Genomic DNA, 25,834 nt, shown 5'->3' with positions numbered 1-25,834 from the left:
AATTACATAATTTTTGCTTTTAATCATCTTTATAAGGTGAATTTCACTTATTGACTGCATATCATAAAACATTCTTGCATTCATAAAAAAACATCAATGCATTCTTGCATTCCACATGATTGTGGAAAATAGCTTTTTGATTTGCTTATGAACTCAGCTTGCTAGTATTTCATGGAGGATGTTTCAATGTTAATCAAGAATATTTGCCTATAGTTTTTTTGTGTGTCTTCACTAGATTTTGGTATTAGGATGATACTGGTCTCATATAATGAATTAGGAATAAATTCCACTTTGATTTTTTTATATACATTCAGTAGAATTAGTACCAGTTCATCCTTCTGTTTTTTTCTGACAGAGTCTCACTCTGTCACCCAGGCTGGAGTGTAGCGGTGCGATCTCGGCTCACTGCAACCTCCCTGTACTGGGTTCAAGCAATTCTCCTGTCTCAGCCTTCTGGGTAGCTGGGACTACAGGTGCCCACCACCACCATGCTTGACTAATTTTTGTATTTTTAGTAGAGACAGGGTTTCACCATATTGGCCAGGCTGGTCTTGAACTCCTGACCGTGTGATCCACCCACCTCAGCCTCCCAGAGTGTTGGGATTAACAGGAGTGAGCCACCGTGCCCGGCCTGGTTCATCTTTTTTATGTGTGGTAAAATCTGGCCGTGAATTTATCTGATTCAGGGCTATTTATGGTTTTTTATTACTAACTCAATTTCATTATACATTTTTGTTCTGTTCCAGATTTTTGTTTCTTAGTGGTTCAATTTTGGGAGATTGTGCATCCAAGAGTTTATTTTCTGTAAATTTTTTAGCTTGCATGCATAGAGATGTCCATAGTAGTCTCTGAGTTTGTTTTATATTTATGTGGGATTAGCTGTGCTTTCACATGTTTAACATTTAAATACATGCAGAATAAAAGTTTGACAAAAGTCACATTCCCTCATGATAAATACGTGAATAAATTAGGTATAGGGCAAATGCACCTTAAGCCAATAAATGCCACATATAACAAAAATTGCAAGCTAACAACATACTAGACAGTGAAATGTTGTGAGCTTTTACTCTAAGAGCTAGAATAACACAAGGATGCCCACTTTCTTCAGTCTTACTAAACATAGTACTAAATGTCCATGGCAGAAAAATTAGAAAATAAAATCAAAGGCATCCATATTGGAAAAAAATTAAATTATTGCTGCTTGTAGATGACATCTTAAGTATAGAAAAGCCTAAGACTTTACCGAGAACCACTAGAATAAACAAATTTATTAAACTGGCAGAATATAAAATCAACATACAAAATAAGTAGCATTTCTATACACTAATGATTATCTGAAAATGAAATTAAAAACCAATCCCATCTATAATAACTGTAGTTACTAGACTTTGAAATTTAACTAAAAAGTTGAAACATGTTACATTATAGAATAAAGAACCTTAAAGAAAATAAATAATACACAAATGAAAAAATTACAAATATTTGCAAAAAACTATCAAAGTACCAGTGACACACTAAATAGAGATTTTTTTTTTTTTTTTTTTTTTTTTTTTTTGAGATGGAGTCTTGCTCTGTCACCCAGGCTGGAGTGCAGTGGCACAATCTCAGCTCACTGCAAGCTCCGCCTCCCAGGTTCATGCCATTCTCCTGCCTCAGCCTCCCGACTAGCTAGGACTACAGGTGCCCACCACCACACCCGGCTAATTTTTTTTTGTATTTTTAGTAGAGACGGGTTTTCACTGTGTTAGCCAGGATGGTCTCGATCTCCTGACCTCGTGATCCACCCACCTCGGCCTCCCAAAGTGCTGGGATTACAGGCGTGAGCCACCGTGCCTGGCCTAAATAGAAAATTTTAAATATGTATCTAAAATTTACATGGTACCACAAAACACCTGAATAGCTATCAGAGGAACCCCACCCCCGATATTTATCGTGGGTTCTTTTCTATTTCCCTAAGTGTCTTGGCTGGTTTGAGAAATAAAGGGAAAGAGTACAAGAGAGAGAAAGTTTAAAGCTGTGTGTCCAGGAGAGACATCACACGTCGTCAAGTTCCAAGCCGTAAAACTAGCAAGTTTTTATTAGTGATTTTCAAGAGGGGAGGGAGTGCATGAATAGGGTGTGGGTCACAGAGATCACATACTTCACAAGGCAATAAAATATCACAAAGCAAGTGGAGGCAGGGTGAGATCACAGGACCACAGGATGAAGTAAAATTAAAATTGCTAATGAAGTTTTGGGCACGCATTGTCATTGATAACATCTTATCAGGAGACAGGGTTTGAAAGCAGACAACCTGTCTGACCAAAATTTATTAGGCAGGAATTTTCCTCATCCTAATAAGCCTGGGAGCACTACAGAAGACCGGGGCTTATTTCATCCCTTTGGCTTCCACCATAAAAGGCAGCCACCCTCAGTGGGGGCCGTTCATAGACCTACCCTCAGGGCGCATTCTCTTTCTCAGGGATGTTCCTTGCTGAGAAAAAGAATTCAGCAATATTTTTCCTACTTGCATTTGAAAGAAGAGAAATATGGCTTTGTTCTGTCTGGTTCACAAGCGGCCAGTTCAAGGTTGCCTCCCTTGTTCCCTAAACATAGCTGTTGTCCTTTTCTTTTTCCAAGATGTCCAGATTTCATATTGTTCAAACACACATGCTCTACAAACAATGTGTGCAGTTAACACAATCATCTCAGAGTCCTGAGGTGACATTCATCCTCCTCAGCTTACAAAGATAATGGGATTAAGAGATTAAATATAGGCATAGGAAATCACAAGGGTATTGATTGGGGAAGTGATAAGTGTCTATGAAATCCTCACAACTTATGTTCAGAGATTGCAGTAAAGACAGGCATAATAAATTATAAAAGTATTAATTTGGGGAACTAATAAATGTCCATGAAATCTTCACAATTTATGTTCTTCTGCCACAGCTTCAGCCGGTCCCTCCATTCAGGGTCCACGACTTCCCACAAGAAATAGCCAAAACAATCAAGGAAAAAACAAGACTGAAATTATCACTCTACCTGACTTAGAAATATACTACAAAGCTATAGTAACCAAAATGGTATGGTACTTGAATAAAAATAAACACACACACAAATGAAGCAGAAGAGAGCAGAAATATATTCATGCATTTTTAGAAGTCTAAAAGTGATTTTAGAAATAGGTGACAATTTCTTAGGGAAAGGACAGTTTCTTCAACAAATGGTGTTGAGAAAACTATATAGCCACATGAAGAGCAATAAAACAAGATCTGTATCTCACATCATATATATAAATCAATTCAAAATGAATTAGATACTTAACTGTAAGGCTTGAAACTGGAATTACTACAAAAAATATAGGGTGAAAGCCCTATAACATTGATCTGGATGGTGACTTTTTTGTTGTAATCTCAAAACCCCAGGAAAATAAAGGAAAAACAGATGAGTCATATTACTTCAAATTAAAAAGTTGCTGCACACAATTCTCATACAATTAACAGGATTAGACAACTAAAGAATCAGAGAAAATACAGGCAAATCATATGTGTGACAAGTTTTTTGTTGTACACTAAAATTACTACACCACAAAAAAAACCTTAAAAATGAGCAAAATATTTGAATATTTTTCAAGACATACATATTGCCAAGCTATAAATAAAAAATGCTCAATGTCAAATATCAGAAAAGGAAAGAAAAAAAAAAAAATTACTATGAGATATCAACTCACTCCTGTTAGAATGACTCTTATTAAAAAGAAAAAGTGTTTGTAAAGCTGTGCAGAAAAGGGACTGCTTGCACACTGTTGGGTTGAATGCAAATGAGGATAGCCATTATGAAAAACAAAAGAAAGATACCTCAAAAAATTTAAAATCGAACTATCAAATGCAGCGAGTGCAATATTGGATACATATCCAAAACAAAATCGGAATGAAGAAACATTTGCAACTCTGTGTTGTTTACAACACTTCATAATGGCCAAAACATAAAATCAATGGTTCAACATATAATTAGTACATAAAGACAATGTGGTATATATACACAATGAAATATTATTCATCTTTAAAAAAGAAAATATTGTTTTCAATTACATGATTAATCTGGAGGACATTAGTTGAAGCAAGGCATAGAGATTATTATTTTATAATTTCACTTACAGATGGATTCTAAAAAACTTAATCTCATTGAAGTAGAGAGTAACATAGTGACCACCAGATGCCAAGGTATTCAGAAAGGGAACCTTGAAAATATATCTATTGAATAATACATAATTATAGCTGGGCAGGAGAAATAAGTTCAAACAATATGTTCTACAGCATAGTGACTCTAGTTAATAATAATGTATTTGCATTTTTTAAAAAAATTAAGACAGTATCATGTGCTCACCACAAAAAAAGTTAACTGTGAAGCATTAAATAAAATTAAGCATTTGACAACGTATATATACTTCAAAATCTAATGTTCTACAAAATAAATACACATTTATTTATTACAGATGGCAATGGTATGAAAGACACTAAAAAGGCAGGTGTTTGGGCTGGGCATGGTGGCTCATGCCTGTAATCCCAGCACTTTTGGGAGGCTGAGGCAGGCAAATCACGAGGTGAAGAGATCGAGACCATCCTGGCCAACATGGTGAAACCCCATCTCTACTAAAAAGACAAAACTTAGCTAGGCGTGGTGGTGCATGCCTATAGTCACAGCTACTTGGGAGGCTGAAGCAGGAGAATCGCTTGAACTAGGGAGGTGGAGGTTGCAGCAAGTCAAGATCGTGCCACTGCACTCCAGCCTGGTGACAGTGTGAGACTCCTTCTCAAAAAAACAAAACAAAACACTTACATTGATAAGCAAACTCTCCAGTTAAAATTAATTTTTCTTTTTTTTTTTTTTTTTTGCGGCAGAGTCTCGCCTTGTTGCCTAGGCTGGAGTGCAATGGCACATCGGCTCACTGCTACCTCCGCCTCCTGGGTTCAAGTGATTGTCCTGCCCCAGCCTCCTGAGTAGCTGGGATTACAGGCACATACCACCCTGCCTGGCTATTTTGTATCTTTAGTAGAGACAGGGTTTCACCATATTGGCCAGGCTGGTCTCAAACTCCTGACCTCATGATCTGCCCACCTCAGCCTCCCAAAGTGCTGGGATTACACGTGTGAGCCACCGCGCCTGGCCAAAAAAACAATTTTTCAAGTGTATTAAAAATACCAATTTTCTCATCAAAACCTACAAAGTAGCATGTGAAATGACATGGCATTAAAAAAAGTGAGAAAGTTGTAGCTATAAAAGAGAGAGAGAAAAAAAGAAGGGCTGTGATGCCATACATAGTTGAAAAACACATAATAAGACAAACAGAACTGAAGATAACTGGAAAATAAAAGAAGCAGAATATAATTTTGCTTTATATTCAGCAAGATTCCAGTTTGCTGCCTAAAAAAAGATCCTCTCCACATAAAGAATCAATGTTTTTTCTTTATCATTTATATTTTACATCTCTGACTTAAAGTTACAAACTAACTCTAGCAGGAATATTTATAGATTATAAAACATGTTACTCAGCAAGCACTGTCATGTTTTTTGCTACATTTATATATTAAAACATCCTCATGACTTATGAAGCCTCCTTAGTACTTACCTGAATGTTATGGGAAGTCAGGGACCCCGAACAGAGGGACCAGCTGGAGCCGTGGCAGAGGAACATAAATTGTTGATTTCATCTTAATATGGACATTTATCAGTTCTCATATAATACTTTTGTAATTTCTTATGCCTGTCTTTAATCTCTTAATCCTGTTATCTTTGTAAGCTGAGGATGCACATCACCTCAAGGCCACTGTGATAATTGTGTTAACTGTACAAATTGATTGTAAAACGTGTGTTTGAACAATATGAAATCAGTGCACCTTGAAAAAGAACAGAATAGCAATTTTTATGGAACAAGGGAAGACAACAACAAGGGCTGACTGCCTGCGGGGTTGGGTAAAAAAGAGTCATATTTTTTTTTTTTCTTGCAGAGGGCCTCTAAATGGACGTGCAAGTAAGAAACATATCGTTAAATTATTTTCCTAACAAGGAATATTAATACCCTGGGAAAAGAATGCATTCCTGGGGGGAAGTCTATAAATGACCACTCTGGGAATGTCTGTCTTGTGCAGTTAAGGACTGAGATAAGCCCTAGTATCCTGCAGAACCCTTAGGCTTACTAGGGTTGGGAAAACTCAACCCTGGTAAATTTGTGGTCAGACTGGTTCTCTGCTCTCGAACCCTGTTTTCTGTTAAGATGTTTATCAAGACAACACGTGCACTGCTGAACATAGACCCTTACAGTGGTTCTGCTTTTGCCCTTTGCCCTGTGATCTTTGTTGAACCCTTATCAGTGGTTCTGCTTTTGCCCATTGCCTTGTTCCCTCAGAAACATGTGATCTTTGTTAGACCCTTATCAGTGGTTTTTTGCTCTTTGAAGCATGTGATCTTTTTACCTACTCTCTGTTCTTACACGTCCTCCCCTTTTGAAACCCTTAATAAAAGACTTGCTGCTCAGGCGGGCATCACGGTCCTACTGATATGTGACGTCACCCCTGGCGGCCCAGCTATAAAATTCCTCTCTTTGTACTGTCTCTCTTTCTCAGCTGGCTGACACTTATGGAAAACAGAAATAACCTATATTGAAATACTGGGGGCGGGTTCCCCCAATACCTGAACTGGCTCAATCAACAAATAACTTTACTTCGGTCAATTATAAAAAGTGAAAGGAATAATAACTAAAGTAGGCTTACATAAGGTTCTTCAATTAAAAGAACAAAATAGAAAGTTTTAATTCAATGAAACAATACACTGATCATGTCATTACATCTAAAATTATTTTGTGTGCCCTACTAAATTTTATAAAAATAGGGTATATCTTTGACCACTTCACCTAATGAAAACCCCATAAATTATAAAAGAAAAAAATTACAAGAAACAACAAAAAAAGTGGGCCTAGCATGAGTACCAATCAAGCAAAAGCAAAATTTGCATAAGCAGATTTTGAATCCATAAGCCATACTATTTTACAGTAATTCAGTAGAAAGAGTATAGATTTGCTTTCAGCATTTTTGAGGTTTATAGTTTTCTAGTAAATTAACTTACTAAAATGTTTTCTTCCAATATTGCTCTTTTCTTCTGAAAATAGGTACAAATTTATATTCACACAAACATGCCTACTTACTCCATAATTTTCTTACACCTAGGGTTTAACTTAAATGTATGTATATACTTAACTTTATGTAAATCAAAACTGTACGTGTTTGCAGGCAGAGAAGCCACATGTTCAAAAATATATAACATTTTAATGTTTATTTAGGACTCAGAATGTATGGACTTTATTTACACTTCTATACAATTTTTAGTATAACCATAAAAATAGCTCTGTAGTCAATAACAATCCTACATTAAAAAAAACTAAAACTGTAGAGTTGGTTTATAATACAAAGGATAAATGCTGGAGATGATGGATACTTAATTTTCCCTGATGTAATTATTACATATTATATGTCTGTATCAAAATATGCTATATATGGCATATACACAATGTATCCACAAAAATTAAAAAGTATAAATTTAAATAAGAAATAAATATTTAACCTATGGGAACAATATTCTTTAACCTCCTTGCAGTTTAAAGTCACTGGCAAAGGGGATTACTAGAAATGTTAGTCCATTATGTTACCAAAGAGTATGGTACCATCTTTTGCCTACACCCTTGAGTAAGGTGAAATAGGTTAAAATTAGTGGCATAATAACTTTATTAAATGCACAATTTTATAAACATGTTAAATAAAATTTTAATAAAATACTGTTCAACATAATTTAAAATTTTAAGAATGTACATTTTATTACATAAAAGTACAATTAGTAATTTACTAATTTTAACTAAAATTTAAAATGTTTTCTCACTATAATGCAGATTACTCTGAACACCTACTTCATGTGTCACTTATATTAATAAAGAGCCTCTCCACTTAGATTTTTATCATGTCTTACATTTTAATGTTCTTACCCTTCCATAAAGATCATAACGCCCACCTAATAAAAAAAAATTATATCTCTGATGTAGCAACAATTAGTCACAAGTTTTTATCTGTGAATACAAATGAAGAAGAGCAAGAAGTAATTTGAGAGTTGAATTACAACGTTATTCATGTTGCAAACAATCTCTATTTTTTAAGGAAAAAAGTATACTTTCAATGTAATTATAACTTTTCAAGAAATTTTTTACATCTTTTAAAGTTATACACAAGTAATTTATCTACCAACTCTAGTTCTGGATTTTTTTTTTTTTTTTTTTTGAGACGGAGTCTCGCTCTGTCACCCAGGCTGGAGTGCAGTGGCAGGATCTCGGCTCACTGCAAGCTCCGCCTCCCGGGTTTACGCCATTCTCCTGCCTCAGCCTCCCGAGTAGCTGGGACTACAGGCGCCCGCCACCTCGCCCGGCTAGTTTTTTTGTATTTTTTAGTAGAGACGGGGTTTCACTGTGTTAGCCAGGATGGTCTCGATCTCCTGACCTCGTGATCCGCCCGTCTCGGCCTCCCAAAGTGCTGGGATTACAGGCTTGAGCCACCGCGCCTGGCCTGGATTATTTTTTATACTCAGCACTGATTTACTGTAATGTCTGAAGTGCCTTAGATATTGCTACTGTGAGTTATCTGACATTTACATAGACTTAATTTTAGAATAGTTTTACATTTACATCTGCAAAAAAATACATATATATATATATATATAGAGAGAGAGAGAGAGAGAGAGAGATAGAGAGAGAGAGAGAGACAGAGAGAGAGAGAGAGAGAGAGAGAGAGAGAGAGAGAGAGAGAGAGAGATAGAGACAGACAGACAGTTTCACTCTTGTCGCCCAGGCTAGAGTGCAATGGTGCAATCTTGGCTCACTGCAACCTCTGCCTCCCTGGTTCAAGCGATTCTCCTGCCTCAGCCTCCTGAGTAGCTGGGGTTACAGGCACCCACCACCATGCCTGGCTAATTTTTATATTTTTAGTAGAGACAGGGTTTCGCCATGTTGGCCAGGCTGGTCTCAAACACCTGACCTCAGGTGATCCACCCACTTTGGCCTCCCAAAGTGCTGGGATTACAGGCGTGAGCCACCATGCCTGGCCTGCAAAAACATATTTTAGTATTAACTCTAGATGTTTTCTAAGCTACAGATTTTGCAAAAATATGCTTTTCTAGATTTTGAAAAAATCTGTTTTACAGATTTTGAAAAAATCTGCTTTTCATTTTTCTTTTGAGAAAATATGCAGAGTTTTTCTCCCATATAGATTCACTGATGTTGAAAAAAGTTTGAGCAACTGCTTCAGTTTTTCTCTAGTACAAAATGTGTATGGTAAGATTTGTGATACCAGTACATGTACTACAACCCTCTTTATGTTTGTAACCTTTGTCTTCAAAATGAATACTCTTCTTCACTTTAATGGCTTATATTTTCTTAAAATCTTTAGACAGTAATTGCATTTATAATGCTTTTATTAAGTACCAACATTCTGATATTAGGATGTCAACAGATATTAATGGCTACTTTACATTCTTTATATTTGTACAATTTTTCTTAAGTATAAATGCTTTCCTGTGCAATAAGGTTTGAGCCGTAATTAACAGTATTGCCAAATTCTTCACACTTGTAGTTTTCTCCAGTATGAATTATCTTACATACAATGAAGTGTGAAAACCATTTAAAATCTTTGACACATTCTTTACATTTCTAGAATTTTTCACCAGTATGATTTCCTTTATATTTAGAAAAGTTTGAGGCGTTGTCAAAAGCATTGTCACACCTTCCAGTTTTGTAGAGTTTCTCTCCAGTATGCATTTTTTTATGTTTAGTAAGGTTTGCAGATTGGTTAAAAGCTTTGTCACATCTCTCACATTTATAGGGTTTCTCTCCAGTATGAATTATCTTATGTTCAGTAAGTTTTGAGGATCGGCTAAAAGCTTTGCCACATTCTTCACATTTGTAGGGTTTCTCCCCAGTATGAATTCTCTTATGTGTAGTAAGGGATGAGGAGTGTTTAAAAGCTTTGCCACATTCCTCACACTTGTAGGGTATCTCTCCAGAATGAATTTTCTTATGTTCAGTAAGTTTTGAGGATTGGATAAAAGCTTTGCCACATTCTTCACATTTGTAGGGTTTCTTTCCAGTATGAAGTTTCTTATGTTCAGTAAGTTTTGAGGATCGGTTAAAAGCTTTGCCACATTCTTCACATTTGTAGGGCTTCTCTCCAGTGTGAATTCTCTTATGTGTAGTAAGGGCTGAGGAGTGTTTAAAAGCTTTGCCACATTCTTTACATTTGTAGGGTTTCTCTTCAGTATGAATTTTCCTATGTTCTGTAAGATTTGAGGATCGGTTAAAAGCTTTGCCACATTCTTCACATTTGTAGGGTTGCTCTCCAGTATGAATGTTTTTATGTTCAGTAAGTTTTGAGGATCGGTTAAAAGCTTTTCCACATTCTTCACATTTGTAGGGTTTCTCTCCAGTATGAATTCTCTTATGTGTAGTAAGGGTTGAGGATTGGGTAAAAGCCTTGCCACATTCTTCACATATGTAGGGTTGCTCTCCAGTATGAATTTTTTTATGTGTAGTAAGATTTGAGAACTGGTTAAAGGCTTTGCCACATTCTTCACATTTGTAGGGTTTCTCTCCTGTATGAATTATCTTATGTGTAGTAAGGTGTGAGGACTGGTTAAAGGCTTTGCCACATTCTTCACATTTATATGGCTTCTCTCGAGTATAATCTTTTTTATATTCAGTAAGGTTTGAGAATTGGTTAAAAGTTTTGTCACATTCTTGACATCTGTAGAGTTTCTCACAAGTATAAATTCTTTTATGTTTAGTAAACTTTGAAGATTGGTTAAAAGCTTTTTCACATTCTTCACATTTGCAGAAATTCACCTTGGTATAATTTCTTTTACGTTGAGTTAGGTGTGAAAGAATGCAAAATGATTTGCCACATTCTTTACATTTGAAAGGTTTATTTTCCACATGTTTTATCTTATGTCTATCTGAATGTGAAAATTTATTAAAGACTTTCACATATTTATCACATTGAAACATTTTGCTCTGCGTAGTTGGTAAACATTGGTTAAGTCCATTATAACCTCCTTTGTACACCTTACATTCATCCACACTTTTACAGCCTTTTAACTGAAGATTATCATTTCCACATTTTTCATATCTTCTCAGTGCCACTTTTTCAAAAGAATCTTTTATGTTCTGCTCTGGCCAAAACTCTTGGGCAAAATGAGAACACATTACTGAAAGAAATAAAAATAACACATTACTTTACAGACTCAGATAAATATACTTTCCAAACCTAACTTATAAAATTACACAAACTACATAAGCAAGATGGCACCACAGGCCATAATTAAGTGTATGCATTGCCCAGGTAAGCACAAGGCAAAGAGCCACATAGAAAAAAAAAAAATTCTGTCACATTTACCCAACACAGCTTTTTCTACTCCCCAATATAACATAATGTTTTTAGAAGTAAACTGCAGCCAGGCGTGGTGACTCACACCCATACTCCCAGCACTTTGGGAGGCTGAGGCAGGTGGATCGCGAGGTCAGGAGTTCAAGACCAGCCTGGCCAATATAGTGAAACACAGTCTCTACTAAAAATACAAAAAAAAATTAGCTGGGCATGGTGGCGGGAGCCTGTAGTCCCAGCTAATTGGGAGGCTGAGGCAGGAGAATTGCTTGAACCTGGGAGGCTAACGTTGCAGTGAGCCGAAATCGCACCATTACACTCCAGTCTGAGTGACAAAGCAAGACTCTGTCTCATAAAAAAAAAAAAATTGCAAACTTCAATTACTTACATATAGAGGAATACCTGAGAGTGAATAATTTATAAAGAAAAAAGGTTTATTTGGCTCACAGTTTGGCAGATTGTACAAAAAGTGTGTGCCAGCATCTGCTTCTGGTGAGGGTCTCAGGAAGCCTACAATGATAGTGGAATGCACGGATTAACTGAACATATCACATGGTAAGATACAAAGCAAGTGTGATAAAGAAGCCAGGTTTTCTTTTTTTTTTTTTTTTTAATGAACCAGCTCTTACTTGAATTAACAGAGCGTAAACTTACTGATTATCAAGAGGATAGTGCCAAGCCATTCATGAGGAACTTTCCCTCATGACCTAAGCACCTCCCAGTAGGTCCCATATTCACCTTCCATCAGGACCCAAATCAACAATGATGATTACATTGCAATATGAGGTTTGGAGAACACAGACATCCAAGCCACATCACAGACCAAACAGGCTTAACAGACCTGTACAAACCTTTTAAATCAAAATCAAGAGAATACACAATATTCTTATTTGCACCTGGTGTATTCTGTTAGGACACAAATCAAGTCTTATTAAATTTAAGAATGCTGGCTAGGTGCAGTGGCTCATGCCTACAATCTCAACACTTTGGAAGACCCAGCTGGGCCAGAAATTTGACACCAGTCTGGGCAACATAGCAAGACACTGTTCCTACAAATAATCAAAAAATTAGCCAGGCATGGTAGTAGCCATGACACGTCTGTAGTGCCAGCTACTTGGGAGACTGAGGTAAAAGGATCACTTGAGCCTGGGAGGTTATGGCTGCAGTGAGCCAAAATTATGCCATTGCACTCCAGCCTGAGTGACACAGTAAAATCTTCTCTCAAGCAGCAACAATAAATAAATTTAGGAAGATCAAAATTATAAACATCTTCTGACCAAAAGTGAATAAAACAAAAAATTAAAAGCAAAAGTAAAATTGGCAAATTGAAAAATATATCAAAATAAAACAGTCTTCAACATATTCTTGGCTCAAGGGCCAAAACACTTAATTTTTCAAAAATGCCAATGCAACCAAAAGTGGTGAACAAATTCAACATAATCTCTATAAAAATCCCATTAGCAGTGGCTCATGCCTATAATCCTAGCACTTTGGGAGGCTGAGGTGGGCAGATTACCTGAGGTCAGGAGTTTGGGACCAGCCTGGCCAACATGGTGAAACCCCTTCTCTACTAAAAATACAATAATTAGCTGGGTGTGGTGGCATGTGCCTCTGGTCCCAGCTACATAGGAGGCTGAGGTAGGAGAATCACTTGAACCCAGGAGGCAGAGGTTGCAGTGAGCCGAGATAGTGCTACTGCACTCCAGCCTGGGTGACAAAGACTCCATCTCAAAAAAAAAAAAAAAAAAAAAAGGTATATGTATATATACACACACACACACTCACACACATATACACACACACATACACACACAAATGGATTATTCAGCCTTAAATAAATCTTGTCACATTTTAAGATAAAACTTTGAGAATATTATGTCACCTGAAGTAAGCCAGTAACAAAATGATGGATACTATATGATTCCACTTATACGAGATATCTTAATTAATCACACTGAAAGTGCAATGGTGTTTGTCAAGGGCTGGAGAGAGGATAAAATGGGCAGCTGTTACTTAACGGGTATTGAATTTTAGTTTCACAAGATGAATACAAATATACTAACCATGCCTGAAAGGTACAGTTTTTTTTGAGACAGGTTCTCACTGTCATCCAAGTTTGAGTAAAGTGGAACAATTATGGCTCACTGTAGCCTCAAACTCCCAGGCTAAAGTAATCCTGCACCACCAATCTACCAAAAAGCTGGGACCACAGGTGTACACCACCACGCCTGGCTATTTTTAAAAATTTTTTGTAGGCCAGGCGCGGTGGCTCAAGCCTGTAATCCCAGCACTTTGGGAGGCCGAGACGGGCGGATCACGAGTTCAGGAGATCGAGACCATCCTGGCTAACACGGTGAAACCCCGTCTCTACTAAAATACAAAAAAAATTAGCCGGGCGAGGTGGCGGACGCCTGTACTCCCAGCTACTCGGGAGGCTGAGGCAGGAGAATGGCGTGAACCCGGGAGGCGGGGCTTGCAGTGAGCTGAGATCCGGCCACTGCACTCCAGCCTGGGCAACAGAGCTAGACTCCGTCTCAAAAAAAAAAAAAAAAAAAAAAAAAAAAAATGTTTTGTAAACAGAGAATCTCCATACGTTTCCCAGGCTAGTCCCATACTTTTGGGCTCAAGCAATTCTCCTGTCTTGGCCTCCCAAAATCCTGGGATCAAAGATGTGAGCCACCACCATGCCTGGCCCTGAAATGTACACTTCAATAGATTTTAGATGGTAAAATTTATTTTATGTGGTTTTACAATTAATTTTTTTAAAAGAAAAACTGGAAAAAATACGGAATTATAAATCTCTACATAAATTATCTTCAAATCACAAAAGTGTTTCTCCCGCACAAAAGAAATATATATTTATTATTAAACACATGGTGAAAATAAGACTATCTCACCGGGCGTGGTAGCTTACGCCTTGTAATCCCAGTACTCTGGGAGGCAGGTGGATCGCCTGAGGTCAGGAGTTGGAGACCAGCCTACCACAGGGAGAAACCTCGTCTCTACTAAAAATACAAAAATTAGCTGGGCGTGGTGGCGCATGCCTGTAATCCCAGCTGCTCAGGAGGCTGAAGCAGGAGAATCACTTGAACCTGGGAGGCAGAGGTTGTGGTGGGTGGAGATCACACCATTGCACTCCAGCCTGGGAAACAAGAGTGAAACTCCATCTCAAAAAAAAAAAAAAAAAAAAAAAAAAAGACTATCTCCATGACTAATCACTTAGACAAGATAAAACGACCATTGAAAATCAGCTAAGAAAGAATACACACCAGATAAGCCATAACCAAAATTGGGGTCAAATTTATTAACACACACATATAATCTGACTGGGATAGATATATGGCTGATTTATTTCTTAATTAAATCCCATAGATTTAAAGTGTACAAACAATTGCAAATTGTCTAAAATGGTAAAACAAAAAAACACAATAAACAGATGTCAAACTGAAAAAACACACTAATATGGAATGGCAAAACCATAATATATATAAATGTTAAATGTTTACTCATAAAATCTTGCAGGCAACACTGATGTAGCATTAAAAATGTGTCTAGGCCAGACGCAGTGGCTCACGCCTGTAATCCCAGCACTCTGGGAGGCGGATCACAAGCTCAGAAGTTCGAGAGCAGCCTGGGCAACACGGTGAAACCCTGTCTCTACTAAAAATACAAAAAAATTAGCTAGGCATGGTGGTGTACACCTATAATCCTAGATACTCAGGAGGCGGAGGCAGAAGAATTTCTTGAACCTGGGAGGTGGAGGTTGCAGTGAGCTGAGATCGTGCCACTGCACTCCAGCCTGGCCAACAGAGCAAGACTCTGTCTCAGAAAAAGAAAAATAAATAAATTAAAAAATAATAATGTGTCCAGATAACTGCAACATTTGATTGTAACTCTACTCATGGAAGGCAGGTATGCTGAATCCTTGACATGCACTGTATGGCAGTACAATTCCAAAGGAAATGCAGTATTATCATAAATGAAAGACTCCAATGAGAAACTTAATAAATAAGCATTTAAAAAAACAAAAAGGCCAGGTGCAGTGGCTCACGCCTGTAATCCCAGCACTTTGGGAGGCCGAGGCAGGTGGACCACCCGAACTCAGAAGTTTAAGACCAGCCTGGCCACCGTTGTAAAACCCCGCCTCTACTAAAAATACAAAAATTAGCCAGGTGTGGTGGTGGGCGCCTGTAATTCCAACTATTTAGAAGGCTGAGGCAGGAGAATTGCTTAAACCCGGTAGGCAGAGGTTGGAGTGAGTCGAGATTGCACCATCGCACTCCAGCCCGGGCAACAGGAGCAAAACTCCATCTCAAAAAAAAAAAAGACAATTTTGGGCCAGGCTCAGTGGCTCACATCTGTATCAGAACTTTGGGAGGCCGAGGCAGATGGATGGATCATGAGGTCAGGAGTTCAAGACCAGCCTGGCCAACATGGTGAACCCCGTCTCTACTAAAAGTACAAAAATTAGCCGGGCATGGTGGTGTGTGCCTATAGTCCCAGCTACTCAGGAGACTGAGACAGGAGAATCGCTTGAACCTGGCAGGTGGAGGTTGCAGTGAGCAGAGATTGTACCACTGAACTTCAGGCTGGGTGACAGAGTGAGACTCTGTCTCAAAAAAAAAAAAAAAAAAAAAAAAAGAAATTTTATGTTTTAAATATATGCTATTGTTACACAAAATGAAACTGCTGTAATCCAACTTTAGAAGCAAAAAAAAAGCCTTACATTGCTATATATATACACACACACATATATAAATATATATAATGCTAAATATATATAAATGTTAAATATATAAAAAAATATATATTGCAGAATATAGTTAGAGTGTCTGATATATAAAATAAATATCTGCAAATAAATTACATTATTTAGATATAGGCTGGACAAAATGGGTGCAAATCATAGAATTCTTTTTTCCTACATCAAGCCTAAATTTATAAGTAAAGTTTTAGTAAATATGGAGTGCCTACAAATTATCTAATTTACTTCAGGCATTACATGTAAATTCTAGCATATTGTTCTAAATTTCTAAATGTAAAATTACAGACAAAATTGAAATAGAAAATGGAGAATAAAAATGTATAGCAGGAGTGAAATCAGTAAGATGGGAGAATAAAAGGTAACCTATTTTGTTATCTCCTGCACAGCAAGACAATTTGTCAGCCATCCCTGACAAAAACGCCTTTAGGAGATGGCCAGGCATCATGACTCACACCTGTAATGAAAGATACATGGTATATTAAGTTTAGAGAATGACTTCAGGTTAGGATTTCAAAATCAGCCTGAATTATGTACGTAGCAAGACTCCATCTCAAAATAAGTGCCTTTGAGAGCTTTGAGATCCAGAGAGAGAGGGAGTTGTGGAATTCTGATAAAGCCCAAGATTTTAAAGTCTTCTTTTCAGAAGGCAGGCCCTCATTCAGGTGCAAACTACAGGATCCCTGTTCTTAACTACAGACTAGGAAATGGCCCACTCAACTTGGTCCCACTAGAATTCTGAATTTACTATGTAATCATCCCAAACTCCTCCCAGCCAAAGTCTGGGAGAGATTCGGCTTTTCCAGAGGCCTGGAGGAAGATACCCATTTATAGCCATGTCAGCTGGCCTCCAGACCTTAGCCTTTACCGTGGTCCCTGAAGCAGTTCAATGACTCAGTTCCAGCTCGCTGAGCCACAGTTTATAGTCAGTTCTGACTATATAGAAACCCACACAGTGACCTGGAAAGATCCTTTCTGGTACTCGCTGAAAGCCATAGTCATCCACATTCTGATATAAGGCCCACCATATGCAGACCCTACTGCAAAAACCTGCCCTAGTGTTTGCCCTACAGAGCAAAATCCTCTGCCAAAATTCAGTCTGTCCAAAATGGGAATTTAAACTACCCAAGTTTTTTAGGACAAGCCAACTAAGGGTAGACCCTAGTGCAGACCCAGCAGCCTTGTGACAAAGCCCTCTCCACTACAAACCAGAGGGCATCCCATTACCCTGAGGGTCCAACAAAAGAAGATCTTTACCTTCTGAAACCAGTTTATAAAAACTTGAGCTGTTTTCTCCTTCTATACACAGATGCCAATGCAAAACTATATTGTGCTCATTGTCAATGCTGCTAGTTTAACATAACACTGAAAGTACTGGCAGAAGAATTAGTCAAAAAATGAAAAAGAGCAATTGAAATTGAAGACACATAAGTAAAAAGTTGCTAGCTGTAGCTCATACGATTATATATATATAAACATAAACAGTACATTAAAACTTGTAAATACACTCAGTAAATTAGAAAAATATAAAACTAACATACAAGTTAGGGTTCCATAAATCTAAACTGTCTGATACAATAGAGAAAAAAAAATCTTATTTACAATAGCATTAAAATAAATTTCTGAGAACAAATTTAACCAAGGAGGTACAAAGTCTTTACAGTGAGAGATATATCAGTGAAATATATTAGAAAAGACATAAATAAATTTGAAAATATTTTATGTCTATGAATTGAAAGAATAAATACTGTTAAAGTGACATGTTATCCAAAATGATATATAGATTCAATAGACTCCCTATCAAAATTCCAGTGGCATTTTTCACAGTAATAAAAAATGTAATTCTACAATGTAAATGAAACTATGATATACTTTAAATAGCCAAAGCAACCTTGAGAAAAAAAAACAAAGCAGAAGGATATCATACTTTATAATTTTCTTTTCTTTTTTCTTTTTGAGATGGAGTACCACTCTATAGCCAGGCTGCAGTGCAGTGGCACAATCCTGGCTCACTGTAACTTCTACCTCCCCGATTCAAGTGATTCTCCTGCCTCAGCCTCCTGAGTAGCTGGGATTACAGGCGTGTGCCACCACACCCAGCTAATTTTCTGTATTTTTAGTAGAGATGGGGTTTCACCATATTAGCCAGGTTTCCAAACTGCTGAATCAAAAGATTTATCTCTGTGAGATGAATGCACACATCACAAAGCAGTTTCTCAGAAAGCTTCTTTCTAGTTTTTATCTGACCTCCTGATCTGCCCGCCTGGGCCTCCCAAAGTGCTGGGATTACAGGCGTAAGCCACCGTGCCCGGCCCTTGAGCCACTGCACCCAGCCCTTTATAATTTCAAGACTACATTTGAAGACTACAGAAATACAAACAAATAAAATATGTAGAAAAATGGAAAAAAAAAAAGGGGGGGCGGCGGGGCATAGTGGCTCACACCTGTAATCCCAGCACTTTGGGAAGGCAAGGAAAGCAAATCACCTGAGGGCAAGAGTTTGAGACCAGCCTGGCCAACACAGTGAAACCCCATCTCTACTAAAAACAAAAAATTAGCCAGGCGTGGTGGCCATGTGCTTGTAATCCCAGCTATTTGGGAGGCTGAGACAGGAGAACTGCTTAAACCCAAGAGGCAAAAGTTACAGTGAGTTGAGACTGTAGCACTGCACCCCAGCCTGGGCCACAGAGTAAGACAGCAAGACTCTGTCTCAAAAAAAAAAAAAAAAGAAGAAGAAGAAGAAAAGAAAACAATAGAAAACACTTCTCACACGTTTCAGACATGATGGAAAAAAAGAACTTAAAAAATCATTTAATAGAGTTTCTCAAAATTATGCAGATATTTCTGTGTCTCCAAAACAAATGAGTAAGGATTCAGATTGCACAGTCTCTTATATGCCATGAAGAGGACATTGGTTCTCACTGAAAACTTGAAGGGAAATTACTAAAAATGTAAATAGAAACCTTAGAGAATTTAAAAGCATAAGACAGAAAATGCTCAAATGTGAGCGCAAAAAATACTCAGGCTTTCCAGAAACTATTTCCTTTAAAACACAGCTTCCCAAATCACATTTTAAGGACTGGTTTTCTCTTTGACCTTTGGACCTCTCATCTTTGTCACCTGTTGTATTCACTTTCACTCTCACTTACCTGGGGGTTCATCTACCATCTCATGTCTCTGCATAGTTAAAGGCTCTTTTTCTTGCTCCAGACAGGTGATCAGGTCTGGCTTAGAAACAGCAATACCTGTTTTATTAAAAAATAAATAACATGAATCTTGCTCATATTCTCCAATTACCAACCTAGTAATGTGCTCAGTAAAGAGAATGTAATAGAATAGCAAATTAATCCCCCAATACTGACTTATAACAAATTTTTAAATACTTAGAAAATATTCTAAATTTGCAGGTTCTTAATTTCATTACCCACTACTTATGAATCAAAACTTTGTGTTGGCAATTAGATTTGAAGGTGTGGGCAACAATGTTTTATGCCACTAAACTTCTGAAATTACCACTAATCTAGAGTGAAGGACACAGATCAGCTCAGGAATGTGGTAAGTTCAAATCAAGATGAAACATACTGAAGAAATTCTTTTCAATACAGACAAATCCTTAAGATTTTCTCAAAAACAGGGATCTGAAACTCATTTATTCAAAGCATACATTACCAAAACACATTCTACAAAGAAGAGAAATGAAACCTTTACAGTATATTAGAAACTGTGTGTTGGGACAGGCATGGTGGCTCACACCAGTAATCCTAGCACTTTGGGAGGCCAAGGCAAGTGGTTAACCTGAGGTCAGGAGTTCGATACCAGCCTGGCCAACATGGTGAAACCGTGTATCTACCAAAAATACAAAAAAAATTAGCCAGCCATGGTGGCTCACGTCTGTAGTCCCAGCTACTTGGAAGGCTGAGGCACGAGAATCGCTTGAACCCAGGAGGCAGAGGTTGCAGTGAGCCAAGATCGTACCACTGCACTCTAGCCTGGTGACAGAGCCAGACTCCGTCTCAAAAGAAAAACAAAAAGAAACTGTGTGTTGAAGTTATCCTTACCCAGGAAGACCAGGTTTCTGTAGTTCTCTAAAATCACATTTTTATATAAATTCCGCTGTGCAGTGTCCAGGCATTGCCATTCTTCCAGAGAGAATTCTACGGCCACATCCCTAAATGTCAACAGTCCCTGAAAAACACATACACACAAACATATTCACGAGGTCCAACAGAGATTATAATTTGACTCAAGGTAAAATGAGAGAGTAATGAGAACTGCTTCTGATTTACAGGAGTGACTGAAATTATCCAATAAAATCAATTTTTTTACACAGAAATATTTCCTTATGTGTTCTCTAACCCTGAGAAAACAGTGGCACAAGAGCCACAACACCAGTGTATATATAATAATTTTATGGATAATAATATATACAATAGGTCATGCACAATGGCTCATGCCTGTAAACCCAGCACTTTGGGAGGCCGAGGCAGGCGGATCACCTGAGGTCGGGAGTTCCAAGACCCACTTGACCAACATGGAGAAACCCCACCTCTACTAAAAATACAAAATTAGCCAGGCGTGGTGGCGCATGGGTGTAATCCCAGCTACTCAGGAGGCAGAGGCAGGCGAATCATGAGAATCGCTTGAACCTGGGAGGTGGAGGCTGTGGTGAGTGGAAGTTGCAGTGAGCTGAGATCGTGCCATTGCACTCCAGCATGGGCAACAAGAGTGAGACTCCATCTCAAACAAAAAAACAAAAAAACAACAAACAATATATATATAATTAAGGACATAAACACAAACATGTACCTTTTTGAGTGCTTCAGAAGCTTCTGTGTAATAAATGCTATCTTGTTTAAATAATAGCTAATTGAGAACACAGATGGAACCTCAACATTAGATGTTCCCCATTTTTACTAAGGACCCCAGGTTTTCCCAATAGGAATCTTGAGTATCTACACCTTCCCATGTTCAACAGCCACAGGCAACATTTTTAATATTGCAGATCATAAAATAATGGTGAGAATTCTGCATGGCATATAAGAAGCCATGATGTAGAGAAGGCTCTGGTATATAGAAAAGAAATATTTTTCAGAGTCTTGACTATCGTAAGAGTTTTTAGAAGTAGTTAAAACAAACTCATTAGGGAGAAAAAACACAAGTAGAGAAGTCAAAGTAAACGCATGGCATTCCAGGAGGCAGAGTGGACACAGCTCTTGATCTGAGACATGTTTAACTGAAAAAAAGCCATTTTTTCCTTTCTCTGAAAATTCTTTTCAGATGTGATTCTCTGGACAAATTACACCTGCATCTTTAGAATATGACTTTAAAGGTATCAGTACCACATGTTTACCTGCTCCTATCATACCCACAGGCAGAAGGACCAAGACTAACTGAAAAAGTCCACCCATTTCTGTCCTTCATACCAGAAGAGATTCAGGAACCATGAGCTGCTCCATGGAGATAAAAGTAAAAGTTTCTTTCCTTCTGTCCTCAGGTGCCCTGCCCTGCCATGGACACCAGCAATTTCTGCTACAGCAATGAAAATACGAGCCACACTTTTCTGTCACTACCAAACCAAACAGAACCAGCCCTTTGACCATTCTTTAGAGCAAAGGTGGAACTTAACTCTCATGAATGTATCTTGAACCCCTCATACTTGATTTTGGGCTCACGTTAGAGTCACATGAGGCACTTAATTAAAACAACGTGGGTGGGAACAGTGGCTCACACTTGTAATTGCAGCACTTTGGGAGGCCGAGGTGGGCAGATCACTGGAGGCCAGGAGTTTGAGAACAACCTGGCCAACATGGCAAAACCCCATCTCTACTAAAAATACCAGGCATAATGGTATGCACCAGGCATAATGGTATGCACCAGTAATCTCAGCTACTTGGAAGGCAGAGGCATGAGAATCGCTTAAACATGGCAGGCGAATGTTGCAGTGACCGGAGGTCGGGCCACTGTACTCCAGCCTGAGCAACACAGTGAGACTGCATCTCAAAAACAAAAAACAAAACATGATACCTCCGCCCAGAAGAATAAACAGACCCATGGATAGGGCACAAGTAGGTATTTCTGCAAATTGGCCATGGCCATGTAATCTTAATTAGAAACCTGGGCTGGGCATGGTGGCTCACACCTGTAATCCCAGCACTTTGGAAGGCCAAGGCTGGGGGGTGGCGAATCACTTGAGGTCAGAAGTTCTTGACCAGCCTGGCCAACATGGTGAAACCCCGTCTCTACCAAAAATACAAAAATTAGCCAAGCGTGGTGGTGCTTGCTTATAATCCCAGGTACTCAGGAGGCTGAGGCAGGAGAATCGCTTGAACCCAGGAGGTGGAGGTTGCAGTGAGCTGAAATCGCACCACTGCACTCCAGTCTGGGCACAGAGTGAGACTCCGCCTCAAAAAAAAAAAAAAAAAAAAAAAAAAAAATCAAACCTGGGCTGAAAACCACTTAGCTGGGCATTGCCTTTAAAGCTTTAATGAGCTTAAAAAATACTTGGAAACTATGGCCCCACTCTCTGTGATGTAATTCTGCAGACTTAGCGTTCATGAATTTTTTTTTTGTTTTTTTTTTGTTTTTTTGGGTTGGGTGTGTGTGTGTGTGATGGAGTGTCGCTCTGTAGTGCAGGATGGAGTGCAGTGGCAGGCTCTCGACTCACTGCAACCTCCGTCCCCTGGGTTCAAGTGATTCTCCTGCCTCAGCCTTCTGAGTAGCTGGGATTACATAGGTGCTTGCCACCACAAGCAGCTAATTTTTTGTGTTTTTTTAGTAGAGGCAGAGTTTCACCAGTCAGGATGATCTCAAACTCCAGACCTCTACTGATTCACCCAACTTGGCCTCCCAAAGTGCTGGGATTACAGGCATGAGCCACAGCAGTCAGCCATTAATGGGTATTTTAAACCCATTAATGTTACCTATCAATGCTGACATTGCTCCTCTGGGGCTCATGTATTAGCATTAGAGAAAGCAGGCACAGCATGGAGTCCCTTACACTCAGCACTCTTGTCACAACACAAATATTTCTCAAATGAAGACTACCAATTTTCATATTCTTTGCTGGCTCTTTAAAGTTTACAGAATAAGCAGAAAGCAGCAACGTCTAAATAAGTCTGCATTTGGAAACCATGAGGTACACATGTACTAATGAGGCAGGAGAATAGGGTCTGGAGGCAGGGAACCTAAGACCATTTCATACCGAATTCCTAGACCTAAATGGAAAGGAAAACTAACTTTCCATGCCTAAGTAACAAAAAGACCAGAGGATTGCCTTTGTAAATCCCCACCTTTTCCGTGAGGCAGATAGGAAATTGGCTCTCCACAACCAATCAGACTGATTGTGGGCTGAGTCTCTATTTGAATAAAACTGACACTTTATAACTTCACCTTAGCCTCTGATTGGTTGTTTTTGCAACCAATCGGATATTTGCAGAGGACTGCAACCTTTGTAACTTCGCTTCAGCCTCTGATTGGTTGCTTTCTGCAACTAATCAGAGCAATTGTGGGCCACCACTTCATTTACATGAGGTGAGCACCAAGTGGCCAATGGGAAACCTCTAGGAGATATTTGAACCCAAGAAAATTCTGTGTCTGGGACCTTAAGCCATTGTTCGGGCCCACTTTCACACTGCAGAGTATAATTTCATTTTCAATAAACCCGTTTTGTTCCTTTGTTGCTTCATTCTTTTCTTGCTTTGCTGTTTCATCCAATTCTTTGTTCAAAAGGCCAAGAACCTGGATAACCTGCAGTCAAGACCTTCCTACTGGTAACTTATTTTGGTGAGCCAGGCAGGAGAGGAGGTAGGCCCAAAGTATGGGACTTAATTTTTTCCTTTCTCCTTTTACATACAGGGAAGTCTTTTTCTTTCTCTCTTTCTCTCTCTCTCTCTCTTTTCCTTTCCTACTCAGGACCCTTGGTGGACAGTGCCTAAGCATGAAGACAACTGCAAGTTTCTGGCCAGGGCCACTTTTTGATGAAACTGAAAGGTTTCCATGTGGAAGCGCCTGACTGCCACCTCTCAGTCTGGGTGAGGGACCTGAGACCTTTTTTTTTTTTTTCTTCCTTTTTCTGAGTCCTATTGTTTTTGTCTGTTTTCTGAGATCTTTTCCTTTTCTCCTTTTTCAGTCTTTCAGCAGCCATTTTCTAGTAGCTGTTGGTAATTGAGTGGAACTAGCCAGAGCCACTCTCTGATGTTCTCGGAAGGCCAAAGGGCAAACAGGCTGGCTGTCCTGCCCAGAAGGGGGAAAGATTTTCTATCCTTTCTGGTTATAGTCCCTGATCCCTACATGTGACACAGTTGTCAGTGGCAGTTTGCCCAGGGTGAACTCACACATTTGAGGTGACTGAAACCTTCTTTTCTTATGCTAAATTCTTCCCTTCCCCCACTCAACTAGCTATGGACAGAAAACCCACCTAGCTATGCAAAAAGGTTATATAAGTCAGAGGGTCCGGCCGGGCGCGGTGGCTCACGCCTGTAATCCCAGCACTTTGGGAGGCCGAGACGGGCGGATCACGAGGTCAGGAGATCGAGACCATCCTGGCTAACACGGTGAAACCCCGTCTCTATTAAAAATTAGAAAAAAACTAGCCGGGCGAGGTGGCGGGCGCCTGTAGTCCCAGCTACTCGGGAGGCTGAGGCAGGAGAATGGCGTGAACCCGGGAGGCAGAGCTTGCAGTGAGCTGAGATCCGGCCACCGCACTCCAGCCTGGGTGACAGAGCGAGACTCCGTCTCAAAAAAAAAAAAAAAAAAAAAAAAAAAAAAGTCAGAGGGTCCAAGCATGTTGCAGGTGGTCTGTGAGGTGCGTGATGGAGGGGGGATTTTATGAAAGAAAATGTATTATTGCCTAAGTTGAGAGAGAGAAAGGGTTGCTTTAAATGGGATAGATAAGCCTTAAAAAAAGCTCATAGTAGGCCGGGTGCAGTGGCTCATGCCTGTAATCCCAGCACTTTGGGACACCAAGGCGGGCGGATCATGAGGTCAGGGGTTTGAGACCTGCCTGACCAACTAAAAATACAAAAAAATTAGCCTTGCATTGTGGCACGCACCTGTAATACCAGCTACTCAGGAGGCTGAGGCAGGAGAATCACTTGAATTCAGGAGGCAGAGGTTGCAGTGAGCCAGGATCATGCTACTGCACTCCAGCCTGGGCAACAGAGTGAGACTCTGTCTCAAAAAAAATTAAAAAAAAAAAAAAAAAACTCATAGTAGGTCATCAGTGGTGGAGGGAACCATTCTATAGTGGTGCTGGCACCTTTCTAAGGTCAGAGCCATCTGACAGACTAAGTCTGAGGCTTAAAGAGGGGATGCTCCCAGAGACCTCAGTCTGGGCCAAGAATTTTTCCAGGGAGATGCCCTAGGAAAAATTTGGGTCACTAATAAGCCGTCTAGTTTGCAAGGTCCTCTTCTTTTTTCTTTTTTCTAGACCATTATGAGCAACTCTCAATCTATTTCACCTGATTCCACTGTGGGCAACTCTATTTCCAATTCTGATTCCCTGCTTGGCTATATCCTCCACCATTAGAATCAATTTGACCCTGACAATCTCAAGAGAAAATGTATAATATTTTTCTGCAATACTGTCTGGCCCTATTATGAGCTGCTCAGCTCAGAAGAGTGGGCA

The 25,834-nt window shown here is 39.0% G+C and overlaps 1 protein-coding gene across 2 annotated transcripts in view; it reads right to left on the bottom strand.

Moving 5' to 3' along the window:
- Window positions 1-9,468: 9,468 nt before the first annotated feature.
- The window catches only part of LOC126942233 (zinc finger protein 675), a 328,161-nt gene continuing 311,795 nt past the window's right edge, over window positions 9,469-25,834 (bottom strand). Inside the window, exons 2-5 of one of the 2 annotated variants that reach the window (XM_050769593.1) lie at window positions 20,268-20,394; window positions 19,359-19,454; window positions 11,895-11,957; window positions 9,469-11,271 (exon numbers count right to left, since the gene is read on the bottom strand). In XM_050769593.1, the coding sequence (XP_050625550.1) occupies window positions 9,722-11,271; window positions 11,895-11,957; window positions 19,359-19,454; window positions 20,268-20,394 (1,836 nt within the window). In that variant the 3' untranslated portion in view covers window positions 9,469-9,721. The remainder of the gene's footprint in view (window positions 11,272-11,894; window positions 11,958-19,358; window positions 19,455-20,267; window positions 20,395-25,834) is intronic. The other variant, XM_050769594.1, reaches the window with a different exon arrangement.

Source organism: Macaca thibetana, chromosome 19, assembly GCF_024542745.1.
Source record: "Macaca thibetana thibetana isolate TM-01 chromosome 19, ASM2454274v1, whole genome shotgun sequence".
In the NCBI taxonomy this organism is placed as follows: Eukaryota; Metazoa; Chordata; class Mammalia; order Primates; family Cercopithecidae; genus Macaca; species Macaca thibetana.
The sequence above is the reverse complement of the archived record's forward strand: the minus strand, read 5'-3'. Positions and strand labels throughout refer to the sequence as shown.